This window comes from Mauremys reevesii, linkage group 2 (genome assembly GCF_016161935.1).
Source record: "Mauremys reevesii isolate NIE-2019 linkage group 2, ASM1616193v1, whole genome shotgun sequence".
Classification (NCBI taxonomy): Eukaryota; Metazoa; Chordata; order Testudines; family Geoemydidae; genus Mauremys; species Mauremys reevesii.
The window spans coordinates 206,286,924-206,301,121 of record NC_052624.1 but is presented as its reverse complement, the minus strand read 5'-3'; the positions used below and the strand labels follow the sequence as shown (position 1 = coordinate 206,301,121).

General features: G+C 43.7%; 1 protein-coding gene across 4 annotated transcripts in view; it reads left to right on the top strand.

The window, feature by feature from the left end:
- ROCK1 (Rho associated coiled-coil containing protein kinase 1) overlaps window positions 1-14,198 on the top strand; it is a 264,492-nt gene that overhangs the window by 199,082 nt on the left and 51,212 nt on the right. For all 4 annotated transcript variants that reach the window (XM_039522157.1, XM_039522158.1, XM_039522155.1 and 1 more), the window contains 6 exons: window positions 1,429-1,564; window positions 1,969-2,060; window positions 2,196-2,442; window positions 4,249-4,355; window positions 11,665-11,815; window positions 13,375-13,535. In XM_039522157.1, the coding sequence (XP_039378091.1) occupies window positions 1,429-1,564; window positions 1,969-2,060; window positions 2,196-2,442; window positions 4,249-4,355; window positions 11,665-11,815; window positions 13,375-13,535 (894 nt within the window). The remainder of the gene's footprint in view (window positions 1-1,428; window positions 1,565-1,968; window positions 2,061-2,195; window positions 2,443-4,248; window positions 4,356-11,664; window positions 11,816-13,374; window positions 13,536-14,198) is intronic.

Genomic DNA, 14,198 nt, shown 5'->3' with positions numbered 1-14,198 from the left:
CGGACCAGCAGCTCCCTTATCAGCTCCCCACTCCCATAAGTTCCATGTGCAGCACCCACCCAGCAGGTTACCAATTGCCGGAAGTTAAGTTGTCCTTCCCCACACTGCCATGTGCTGCTCCTGCCCTCTGCCTTGGAGCTGCTCCCGAGAGGCTCCTGCTTGCTGTGCAGGGGAGCGGAGAAGAGAGGGGCTAATGTCAGAGTGTCTCTCTCCCCCCTACTCCTGCCACCCCGCTTACCCTTCTCCATATAGAGCAGGATGGGAACAGGACAGGGCTCAGGACGGAGAGAGCTGATTTTTTTTAAAATCCTGATTTTTTTTTTAAAGGCAATGTACTTAGAGTGGGGTCAGCATACTTAAAGGGACAATGCTCATCTCTCTCTCTTCCCCGCCCCTCCCCCCCGACAGGGTGTGTCTGTCTGCCATGCTGTCTCCCCTCTCTCCATTCGTGCTGCCTTGTAGAGTGTGATGCTAAATTAACAATGTGTTAACCCTTGAGGGCTCAGCCGAATGCTAATTCATCATTTAGCAGTAAGGCATTCCCCGGGAAATATCCCACCCTCTTCTACCCTCTAACTTCACCACCTCAACCAAGCTTCACAATCATCATTGCTGTGTACAGTATTAAATTTAAATACAGTATAGAGTGTGTGTGTGTGTGGTTTTTTGTCTGGTGAAAAAAATTTCACTGAAACCTAACCCCCCCCCCCATTTACATTAATTCTTATGGGGAAATTGGATTTGCTTAATGTTGTTTCGCTTAAAGTCGCTTTTTTCAGGATCATAACTACAACGCTAAGCGAGGAGTTACTGTAAACAGGTTATTTTTGCTTTTGTGTTAAATACAGTTATTGCAGTGATTTGGAAGATTTAATCAGAGACAAACTTGAAAAGTGATGTTGGGAATTATTAGGCTCTATTCTGCAAATCTCCTGTTCATATCGGTAGTCTCACTGGGTGAAATCCTGACCCTACTGCAGGGGTAGGCAACCTATGGCACAGGTGCCGAAGGTGGTACGCGAACTGATTTTCAATGGCACTCTCAGTGCCTAGGTCCTGGCTACTGGTCCGGGGGGCTCTGCATTTTAATTTAATTTTAAATGAAGCTTCTTAAACATTTTAAAAACCTTATTTACTTTACATACAACAATAGTTTTGTTATATATTATAGACTTATAGAAAGAGACCTTCTAAAAATGTTAAAATGTATTACTGGCACGCAAAACCTTAAATTAGAGTGAATAAATGAAGACTCGGCACACCACTTCTGAAAGGTTGCTGACCCCTGCCCTACTGGATTCAGTTGAGCCAAGGTTTCAGCAGTTGAAGACAATGAGACTACTCACAGAACAACAGAATTAAAAAAAAGTTTGTAAGCTTATTCTGTAAAATGTAAATGTAAAATGCCAGTGTTTGTTATAATTTCAGGGAAATCAAAGAAAAAATTTAGAATCAACAGTATCTCAGACTGAGAAGGAAAAGATGCTGCTGCAACATAAAATAAATGAATACCAAAGAAAAGCGGAACAGGAGAATGAAAAAAGACGGAATGTAGAAAATGAAGGTAAGCAATGTTACCCATGTGCTAGAAATGTTTTCGTGTAAGCTACTATACAGTTTTACGAATAATTTACCTTTTTAGCATTTGAAACGTTTTAGAATAGATTTTTTTTTGTTTAAATACTGATTTGACAAAAAAATTGTCAGTTATCACAGGAAAGTAGCCATTTCTGTTTTTGATATTTGAAATACCAAATTCTGCCCTTAGATGTATGCATGTGGAGTCCCTAGTGATTTGAGTGAGCCAGGTGTATATAATTCAAGAACAAAATTTGGCCTCACGAAATTAAAAGGAAATATCCTAATTATTTTGCTGTCTATTCATGTAGAAATATCTAGTAATGTCACAAAGATTTTCTGTTCTGATCTGCTAGGAACATTGAATTCCATATTCTTTTCTGTCTCTAGTGTCCACATTAAAAGATCAGTTAGAAGACATGAAAAAAATTAGCCAGCATTCACAAACTACAAATGAGAAGATGACACAGTTACAAAAGCAAGTGAGTGATTGCTGTTCAGTGTTTTCATTGTTTCTTCAAATTTGTCATATAGTATTGATTACATAAATGTAACAAAGCTGAATCTGTTAATTATTGCACTTCGAATGGGAATCTTTACTTTTCTTACTCTAACAGCTAGAAGAAGCCAATGACTTACTAAGGACAGAATCAGATACAGCAGCAAGACTGAGAAAGAGTCATACAGAAATGAGCAAGTCCATAAGCCAGTTAGAATCACTAAATAGAGAACTTCAGGAAAGATGCAGAGTTCTAGAGAGCACAAAATTGGAAGTGGAAAAGGACTATTATCAATTGCAAGCAGCATTGGAAGCAGAACGAAGGGACAGAAGTCATGGATCTGAAATGATTGGAGATTTACAAGGTAACCATTCCATACTTGTGTAGTTTTTAATGTTGCAGTAAATATTTATTCTTACAAAAATCTATTTTCATAACTTCACTTTGCTGCTCTGTACCATTGTCTAAATCTGAAAAAGATGTACCAGCTGTTTTCAAGGAGTTTAATTCTATTCATTTAGTGTAGCAGAGCAATAATCAACATATGAATTGCATATCCCTAGAGGACTAATACTTGGGAAAATTTGTAAATACAGTTTAAGATACCAAATGTCTTACCAATTCAGTATTAACTCAGGTACATAATTCCTGTGTGGTTGAGTTTTGGGGATGAGAGGGAAAGCAGTATTGCGGACAACAGCAATTTCCCCTGCCCTTCCTCCAACATGATTTTTCTTTATCTGTGGATATTAACCCCTTTAGAGCAATGTTCATGGATTCTGAGACACTGACACAGCATCCAAAGGCACCATTCACTTTGAAGCAGAGTGGGTATTCTACTTGATCCTTAAAGTTAAGGAGAAGGTTTTTCCTTTTGGCATGTATTAAGGTTTTACAGCAGCAGTGTTCTAGCAGGAGTGGTAACAACCACTACAGTTAAGATGCAGAATAGTTTCCATTGTAATCCACCCTTTCTTTTCAGGTGTTTAAGAGGTGAAAATACCAGAAAGTTCCATGCAGTTTAAAGAGTTGTGTGTTTAAGAGAAATATGAGATTCTCTAACCCAAGGTGACAGCCACCATGACAGCCAAGTGACAACTTGCTTAGCCACTGAGACAACTTAATAGGATAAATCCATTTCGGACTAATTATTCTAGATTGCCACTGGGGTAACTGTGTGAGAGGGCAGTTTATCCAATATGAAGAAAAAGAAATATATTCAAAGAAGTCAGAGTACAAAGGGACAAGAGGGAAGGTCTCCTGTACAGTTTGTAAGGGGTGATGGAGCGGAGCAAACCTAACTGATGCAGTGTTAGAGCTACACAGCTCTTTAGGCGTGCATGAAAGGGTAATCTTCTTCAGAGTTCCTAAAGTGTATAGAACAGGATATTCTGCTGGTATCTAGACAGAGTTCCATGTGAAATTTTGCACACGTTATTGCCAATTTATAACAAGAAAATGTTTGACAACTAAGTACAGCATTGAAGTGTTTTGGAAGCATTCTGGAAGAAGACATGTTTTCTTTTTCACATCATTTTGTCATCTGGAAATTCTTAAGACATTTTAGTTTAAAAAAACCCAAAAAACTATGCTAAGCTTACAGAGTTCTAGATAACCTGACATACTTGTGACCTATGTTGCATACATACTGTTTATAAGGTATAACATTTAACACCTAGAGTAATACAAGAAACCAAATTACAGTTGCAGTTGGAAACTTATCCTAATGTCTTGGTGTTTCTGTTTAAAGTCTTCAGTTTAATAGTATACTAAAGTAGCTGCATAAGGTGTGGGGCAAGCTGTTCCAAACTCAAGCCTGGAGGAGAGCCTTTGCTTTTGTGGAGTGATCAGTAGGGTAAAAATAATTCCTCTTTCTCTGGAGGACCTCTCCAGTGCAGGTTATTTTAATTATGTTTATGTACTGCAATAGCACCTCGAGACCCCAACTGAGATTGGGGCTCCATTGTGTTATATGTTGTATCTATCCATAATAAGACTTCAGCAGAGGTAATGTCATCAGAAAATGTGGCTGTTGTATGTTGTAATAGGACTTATATTAATGAAAGGAAACATCTATACGTTAGCAGTTGGACAAAATAAAATCAAAGTCCTGTTTCTGCATCTAGGCATAGTAACTGAAATTGAACTATTTTGAATTTGTTTTTGCTAGCTCGGATTACATCTTTACAAGAAGAAGTAAAAAATCTTAAAAATAATCTTGAAAGAGTGGAAGCGGAAAGAAAACAGGCACAAGACTCACTTAATCATTGTGAAAAGGTAAGGTAACTAATAATACACGATAATTCAAAAAAATGCTAATGTTCGCTCACTGGCTGTGGTCAGAATATGATCATGTACAGGGGAGTTGCATCTTACGCGGGGGTTAGGTTCTGAAGTCAGCGCGTAAGGCAAAAATCGCATATAGTCAGACGCTCATTGAGTGGAATGGCGGGCGAAATCGCCCGCACTACAGGTACAGTATTTAAGTTGTTTTCCTCTTTTTTTTTTTGGTTTGTTTTGCCGAGCACGTATAGTTAAAATCGCGTTAGTTAAATGCGCCTATGATGCAACTCCACTGTCTTTAATTATTTTGTATTGTGTAAATAAATCATAGCTTCTTCAAATGTGTCAGTGCGGATCCCAGTGTAGGCACGCATGTTCCTCCTGGGTGAGACTGGACTTTTATCCTAGACCTGAGGAGACTCAACAAATACATACTCAGTCTCAGGATGGTAATGCCTGCCTGCATTGCTCCAAGCTCTAGATTGGGTTGTGGCTCTCGGCTTCCAGGTTGCTGTACTTACATATTGCCATCCATCTGGCCCATGGGAAGTGCCTAAGGTTAACAGTGGGGGGCCAACCATTCCCAGTTCAGGGTTTTGCCCTTCACACTCACCATGGCACTGAGAGTTTTCACCAACTTTCTAGCTGTAATGGCAGTATGTCTAAGCCCTGGTCTACACTACGAGTTTAGGTCTAATTTAGCACCGTTAGATCGATTTAATCCTGCACCCGTCCACACGACGAAGCCATTTTTGTCGACTTATAGGGCTCTTAAAATCGATTTTTGTACTCCTCCCCGATGAGGGGATTAGGGCGGATATCGACCCTGCTGGGTCAAATTTGGGGTAGTGTGGATGCAATTCGACGGTATTGGCCTCCGGGAGCTATCCCAGAGTGCTCCATTGTGACGCTCTGGGCAGCACTGTCAACTTGGATGCACTGGCCAGGTAGACAGGAAGAGCCCCACGAACTTTTGAATTTCATTTCCTGTTTGGCCAGCGTAGCGAGCTGATCAGCACAGGTGACCATGCAGAGCTCATCAGCACAGGTGACCATGGAGTCCCAGAATCACAAAAGAGCTCCAGGATGGACCGAACGGAAGGTACTGGATCTGATCACTGTATGGGGAGACGAATCCGTGCTATCCGAACTCTGTTCCAAAAGATGAAATGCGGGAATATTTGAAAAAATCTCCAAGGGCATGAAGGACAGAGGTTATAACAGGGACCCCCAGCAGTGCCACGTGAAGCCTACCAAAGAACCAGAGAGGCAAATGTCTGCTCCGGTTCAGAGCTCCATACATGCCGCTTCTATGATAGGCTGCGTGCCATTCTAGGGGGTGCCCCTACAACTCCCCCACCCCGTGCTTCCCTTCTCCCCCAGCCCTTCCAGGCTACCCCCCATTTGTGTGATGAATTAATCAAGAATGCATGAATTTGAAACAACAGTGACTTTGATCTCTGCTTGCAGAGGCAATAAAGTGGGGAGGGGGAGGGCGGTTGGCTTACAGGGAAATAGAGTGAACCAAGGGAGCAGGTTTTCATCAAGGAGAAACAAACAGAACTTTTACACCCTACCCTGGCCAGTCATGAAACTGGTTTTCAATGCTTCTCTGATGCACAGCACGCCCTGCTGTGCTCTTCTAACCGCCCTCGTATCTGGCTGCGCGTAATCAGCGGCCAGGCGATTTACCTCAACCTCCCACCCCACCATAAATATCTCCCCCCTTACTCTCACAGATATTGTGGAGCACACCACAAGCAGTAATAACGATGGGAATATTGGTTTTGCTGAGGTCTAACCGAGTCAGTAAACTGCGCCAGCAAGCTTTTAAACGTCCAAAGGCACATTCTACCACCATTATGCACTTGCTCAGCCTATAGTTGAACTGCTCCTTACTACTGTCCAGGCTTCATGAGCCATGGGAGCAAGTGGTAGGCTGGGGTAGGTGCGACTGCGCGGTGCTGCTGACTAGGAGAGCAGCCTGAGGCAGAAGCCTCCAGCTCGCATGATATTCCAGGCAGGACTGAATCTCCATTAGACAAAACTTAAAGAAGAGAATGACCTGGAGTCATTCCCATTTTTATCCAGGCTCCCCTGACTGACCTCACAGAGGCTGGCCAGGTGCACCCATGTTTGCCCAGGCACCCCCAACCAACCTAACCAAGGTCAGCCAGGAGCACCCACGGGACGACAATGACGGCTAGCAGTTGTATTGTACTATCTGTCGTCCGCAAGGCAAGGCAAGGGGATGCTGCTGTGCAGTACTGCATCTGCCAGCAGCACCCTGGAGACATACAATGACAGTGAGCTGAGCAGGCTCCATGCTTGCCATGGTATGTCATATATAATCCAGGAAAAAAGGTGAGAAACTATTTTTTGCCATTGCTTTCACGGAGGGAGGGAGGCCTGACGACACGTACCCAGGACCACCCGCGACAATGTTTTTGCCCCATCAGGCATTGGGAGGTCAACCCAGAATTCCAATGGACGGCGGAGACTGCAGGAACTGTCGGATAGCTACCACAGTGCAATGCTCCGAAAGTCGACGCTAGCCTTGGTACTGTGGACGCACACCGCTGACTTAATGCACTTAGTGGGGACACACACAATCAACTGTATCAAATCTATTTCTAAAAGATCGACTTCTATTAAATCGACCTAACTTCGTAGTGTAGACATACCCTAAGAAAACATGGAATCTATGCCTGTTTATATCAAGATGACTGGCTGATCAGAAGCAGGTCAAAGCAGGAGACCAGAATGTCCCTGGATTGTGTCCTCTTCCTGTTCTCCCACTTAGGACTCCTGGTGAACTAGAAGAAGTCATCTTGTGTACCATCACAAACGATAGAGTTCATAGGAGATCTATTTGACTTCAGTTTGGCAAAGTCTTTCCTGCCAGAGGACAGTTTCTGTTCCCATCAGTCATTGTGCATGAACTACAGTCAACACCAGCAATGACAGGACACACATGTCTGGGACTCTTTGATATGTCCACATACATGTACGTGATGCTGCTTGCCAAACTTTACCCACCATCTTTACAATGATAACTGAGGTCCGTGAACTTCCCATCCAAACATCATGTGAGCAATGGGTCCTGCCTCAAGCCAAGCAACAGGTTTTTTTGGTGTCTTGTCCTGATGAACATGAGAAAAGGGGACAGTGATGCTTATCTCAGACACTATAGGAACTGGGTTCGGGTGCCCACCTGAACCATGTTCAAATGTAAGATACCTGGTCTCATGGTGATTTTAACCTAAGAGCCATCTGGCTCATCTGTATAGCATTCCTGCTGGAAGCCATCCAATGCTGGAAATGGTGTTTATCAACATGGGAGTGACTCCACTAGCCCTACACCTTCCAGGGATCAGCAATGACCTAGCAGACTTTTAGTGCAGAAATGTGGTAACCAGCCATGAGTGGTCTGTGTAAAAATCCATACTAGACCCAATATTCTGTCAGTGGGAGATTCCTACCACACATTTGTTTGCCACAGAGGACAATACCAAGTGCTAAAACTTCTGCTTCAGGGAAGGTGGGAGTCCAGGCTAACTGACGATTGCCTTGCTGTTTCAGTCTTCTTGAGGACTCCTCTATGGTATCGTACTGTATCCCCTGGTCCCCAGGATATCCAAGATCAACAATATGAGGCCTCAGTCATTGTGCTAGTCCTATATTGGTTGAGACCAGTCTGGATGTCATAAGAACATAAGAACGGCTGTACCGGGTCAGACCAAAGGTCCATCTAGCCCAGTATCTGTCTACTGACAGTGGTCAATGTCCCAGCAGCTTCCCATACATCTTCCTTCCTACCCTAATGTAATATCCCAAACCTCAGTCAGACAATGCATTCAGATGCAATCTTTGCACCTGACAGCCTGGATGTTGACTTGCTGAACAACACTGACTGATGGTGTTCCCTACAGGTTCAGAAAGTCCTTACGCAAAGCAGTAAACCATCCGTAAGGTTGACTGACTTCTCCAAATGGGAAAAATTCTCCATTTGGGCAACTCAAAATAATACTGACCCAATGGAGCTGCCAATAACCAAAGATGTTGTACTGTATCCTGCTCTTGCACATATGGGACTGATATTTAACTCCTTTGAAGTCAATCTCACTGAGCATTGGCATGTCACACTTTAGTACAGTTGTACTCTGTCTTCTCACACCCCTACTGTTTAATTTCCTCAAGGTCTTTCTGCATACTTTCTTTCCAGTAAGAGTACCGACGTCCACAGGGGAGCTCAGTGTTGTCCTTTCAAAGCTTATAAAGCCTTCTTTTGAACTGCTGTTGGAGTGCTCAGTATATTGTCTTACTATCAGGATGTTTCTTCTTGTGGCCATTACATCAGCAGAGAGTTAGCAAGCTCCAAGGTCTTATGGCCAGACCACCTTGCATTTCCTTCCACAGGAATGTGATGAAACCATACTCCAAATTCATAACTAAGGTAGTCTTGGAATTTTACCTGAATCAATTTTCCTGACAGTCTTCTTCAGAAAGCTGCAATCCTCACAGGAGAAAAAATGCTCCATCCTCTGGCATCTCCAGAGTCATGTTCAATTGTCCCACAAGGAATGAGTCCTTTAGACTCTCTCCCTGCCTCTTTGTGGCCATATCTGGCACATTAAAGGGCCAAGCTATCTTGTCACAGGAAATCCTGAAGTGGCTCAGAATGTATCTCTACCTGCTATTGGCTGGCTGGCGAGCCTTTCCTTCCAAAAGTCAAGGTATGCTCCATTGGGAACAGGCAGCGTCTTCTGCTTGCCTAAGAAACATATTCACAACTGAGGCCTTCCTACTCGTTTGGTAAGCACATCTATAGAGGGTACAGGGCAGGTGCTCATCTTCAGAATCTGTGTTGCACATCAACCTCCTAGAATTATGTGCAGTCCGCAACACGTGCTGACGCATTCTATCATTAATCAGACAAAGGCCCACAAGAGTAATGATGGACAAGATTGCTTGCATGTTCTATATCAACAGACAAGGGGGAGCGAAGTCCCAATCCCTGTGCTCGGAAGTAGTAAAATTGTGGGACTATTGTATCTAGCATGACATCAACATCTTGGCCTCATACTTACCTGGACACCGGAACACCACGGCGGACTCACTGAGCAAGAGATTCTCACAATACCATATGTGGGAGTTAGACACAAGAGACCTGCAGCATATATTCAGCTTCTGGGAATTCCTGAGTATAGATATCTTCACCATGCCCAAAACTGCCAAATGTCCCTGGGGGACACTTTCCTCATTACATGGCATGTACCCCTACTCCACACTTACCCACCCTTTCCCCTGTTGTTCACAGTGCTTCACAAGACACAGGTGGAACAAGCCACAGTCATTCTCATAGCCCCAACGTAGCCACAACAGATTTGGTACCCTTTCCTTGTGTGAATGGTGGTCTGTCCACTAATCACCCTACAGTTCACTCCACACCTCCTCTCTCAAGACACAGGTCAAATCCTCCAACCCAATTTGGTTCCGGGATTCGGAGATGACCTGTTCAAAAGAGGTAAAAAAGATTCTTTTAAGTAGTAGGCATGATAAAACTTATCTTACTTATCTCAATAAATTGAAAAGATTCCAGACTTGGTGCGACAGCAAACATGTCCTAGCAATGAATGTTCCTTTATCACTCATTCTAGACTACATTCTAGAATAACTTAAAAGAGCAGGACTGGCGGCCATCACTGCATTCCACCTCAAGATAGGTCATTCCATATTTACCTATGCACTAACAAGAAGATTCCTTAAGAGCCTTCAAAATGTGTGCCGTCAAATACAAGACCCTACTCCACCTTGGTATCTCAGCCTAGTTTTGCGCTGTCTCACCGGTCCCCCATTTGAGCCCATTGCAGCATGCTTCTACATACACTTATCCATAAAAACAGCATTTCTTGTCACCATCACATCCACCCGACGGATAGGAGAAATAGGTGCTCTCATGGCATACCCGCTGTACGCAATCTTTCGCAGAGACAAGGTCATATTATGATCACATCTGAAATTCTTACCCAAGGTGCCATCCTCTTTCCATCTAAACCAACCTATCCACCTTCTCTCCTTCTTCCCAAAGCTGCATGGCAACCAACATGAAGCCACTCTGCACATCTTGGAAGGCAGATAAGCATTAGCCTTTTATCTTGACTGAACAAAATCTTTCAGGCATTTCAGGCTTATTCCTCTCTATTGCTGAAAGATCAAAGAGAGCAGCTTTATCCAAACAACGTCTTTCCAAATGGATCTCAGAGTACATCCACCTTTGCTATCAACAAAACAAACTGGATCTTGAATGCATCCTACTCACTCACTGGCTACCTTGATTGACTTTCTAAACAACATGCTGATTACTGACATTTGCAAAGCTGCCCTCTGGGCATCCACAGACACTTTTAGCCAATACTGTGCTATTACCCACAACGTGGCATCAAATACCCTACTAGGATGTATTGTCCTATCGTCCTTGGTACACATTACTCCGAAGTCCCATCCTTCCATCTAAGGGCACTACTCTACAGTCGCCTATAGTGGAGCACCCATAGGTGCACTTCCTGAAGAAGAGAAGGTTACTCACCCTGTGCAGTAACTGAGGTTCTTCTAAATGTGTCCCCCTATGGGTGCTCCACTACCTGCCTTCCTCCTCTCTGCTTCAGAGTTTTAAATGTAGACTCTGCAGTAGAGAAGGAACTGAAGGCGGTTGGACCAAACAGTGCTATATAGACGATGCGAGATGGGGAGAAGTGCATGTGCAGCCCAGTGGGCACTGCTACTGATGATCTCCAATCTCAGGCGCAGGGGGAGCTACCGCACCTACAGTGGAGCATCCATAGGGACACACATCTTGAAGAACCTCAGTTACTGCACAGGGTGAGTAACTTTTTTTCACTTAGACAACCACTAGCAAGCAAGAGGCACAAAAATGCGAGCAGTAATTAAAACCTTTATTGATTGATGCATTCTTTAGTTCATTCAAAATGAGAAATGATTGTTACCTTATGAGTTCATAGATTGCTGAATAAAACGAGTTTTTTCTTCAAAGTCTAATTACCCCCTTCCTCTCCTTCAAACCTCATTTTTAAACACCTAAAAAAGCATAGTATAGTATACACTATTAATATTGTGACTTGTGAATAAGCAGAAATGTAAACCTTCTTTTATTTAAAAAAAAAAAAAGAGAGAGAAAAGAAAAAGAAATGTGAATCCGTTCGATGGCTTGGTAAAATACTTCAGAATTTTTTTTACAGTTCTGCTTTAATAAAGTATACTTTTTTTTGGTCCTGATTTGCAGGAAAAGAATAACTTAGAAATAGATTTAAACTATAAACTCAAAACATTACAACAGCGGTTGGAACAGGAGGTAAATGAGCATAAAGTGACTAAAGCTCGGTTAACTGACAAACATCAATCAATTGAAGAGGCAAAATCAGTTGCAATGTGTGGTATGTATTTCCTTTTAGTTTCAAATAGAATATTGAGCAATAATAAGGTCTGTTTTCCTAATTCCATTACAATGGCAATGAATTTTTTTATGCAGTGTTCATAAAACCAGTTTTTAATCCTTGGTGTAAAGAAAATGCATATGCGTATCAAAATTTGAAAACACACATAATGTAATACGTTATTTAAAGACCCTAGGCTATTTTCTTAGCTGGTATAAGTCAGCATAGATCTGTTAACATCACTGTACTACAAATATGAAAATCCTGTACTGTTTATATCTTCAAGTTAAGGTAAAATTAGTTACCTAGAATTTTGCTGCTTTGACGTTATCACACTTGTACTCATTCAGCCACTTCCCTTCATAACTTAGAGGCCCATGGTTTTTTAGTGTGTTCTAGGGTTGCCAGGCGTCTGGTTTTCGACTGCTGACTGGGCCACTAAAAGTCTGGTTGGTGGTGCAGCAGGACTGAGGCAGGCTCCCTGCCTGCCCTAGCTCCATGCGGCTCCCTGAAGTGGCTGGCATGTCTGGCTCCCAGGCACAGGGGGTAGGGGCATGGGAGATCCGAGTGCTAGCTCCATAGCACCTGTTGGCTGGGAACCAGAGTCAGTGGGAGCTGAAGGGGTGGCGCTTGCAGGTGCAGGCGGTGCGCAGAGCCCCCTGGGCCCTCCGCCTAGGAGCTGGACATGTTGGCTGCTTCTGGGAGTCACCTGAGGTAAGCGCTGCCTGGCCGGAGCCCGGACCCCAAACCCCTCGGCCCCAGCCTGGAGAGCCCCCTCCTGCACCCCAAACCCTTCATCCCTGCCGCCCCCCTCCCGAACTGGAGCCCTCACTCTCTCATGCACCCCTACCTCAGCCCAGAGCTCCCTCCTGCACCCTGAGCCCTTCATTTCTGGCCCCACCCCCTCAGCCAGAGCCCTCACCCCCTCGTATACACCAACCCCCTGCCCCAGCCCGGTGAAAGTGAGTCAGGGTGGGGGAGATAGAGCAACAAAGGGAGGAGGGATGTAGCGAGCTGGGGACGGGGCCTCAGGGCAGGAACGTGGCAAGGGTGTTTGGTTTTGTGCAATTAGGAAGTTGGCAACCCTAGTGTGGTCACACACCTTAGGATGTTTTTTGCTATTTGTTCTATCAAAAGTTTTATTTAATTGTGTTTCTAAATGGCTACTGTTGGCAGCTCTCTGTTTTTGAGCAACACATGAACTGACTGGAACATTTTGAGCACTGGTATAATGGCAGTTAGTGGAATGACAAGTAGCTGTATGTAGGAGGGTCCTAATGCTCTGGCAATCACTATCACTGTCTCTGTTGCAACAATACTATAATGATTTTGTTCAGTAGTAAACTAGAGATGCATACTCATCTGACTGTAAAGAATTTCAAAAACCCCAGCCATGGTGTGTGGGTGAGAGAAACCCTGTGCTTAACTCTCAAAGATGGAATATTAGGTGTATTTAAGAAAGGCATGGTCAAGCAAACACATTCTTAGAAGTGCCATATTTGTATTTTCGCATAAATACCTTTTTATTGTGCTGCCAATTACTTTTGTTTCCTGTTTAGAAATGGAAAAAAAAGTGAAGGAGGAGAGGGCAGCAAGAGACAGGGCAGAAAATCAAATAGTTCAGATTGAAAAACAATGTTCCATGCTGGACTTTGACCTGAAGCAGTCTCAGCAGAAGCTTGAGCACCTCACTGAGCAAAAAGAGAGGCTGAAGGATGAAGTAAGCAAAACCTGCATTGTTACCTATCATTTTTTCTATGTAAAAGACAAATTAAAGAATGAGTTGCATTAAAAAATAGAAAACTGAATCTATTTAAGTTGAGATGTTTATGTAGCATAACATTATTGACTATAACTGTACTAAGAGGTTTCACCTAAATGCTGTAAAGGTTTGTCTGAGTAGGTCGAATGCCATATAGACCCTGGATGACATATATTCCTTTATAAGAGCTATGCATTAATAGTGAACTGATTCCAGGTATGACGTCAGTGGGGTCCTACACACTATAGTTATGCAGGAGGTACGTTTTGCAGAGATGATGGGTTTCAAAGTGGCTAGCATATTTTCTTCTGCATTATCAAAGCCATCTGTTTGTTACTGAAGAATATACTATCTATTCCAGAGGTGGGCAAACTACAGCCAGTGGGCCACATCCGGTCTGTGGGACTGTCCTGCCTGGCCCCCGAGCTCCTGGCCTGGGAGGCTCGCCCCTGGCCCCATCCCTGCTGTTGCCCCTCCCCCACAGCCTCAGCTCGCTCGCTCCACCGCCGGCACAATGCTCTGTGCAGTGGGGCTTTGAGCTCCTGGGGCAGCACAGCTGGAGAGCTCGGCCTGACCGGGTGCTCTGTGCTGCATGGTGGCGGTGTGGCCCGCCTCCAGCTG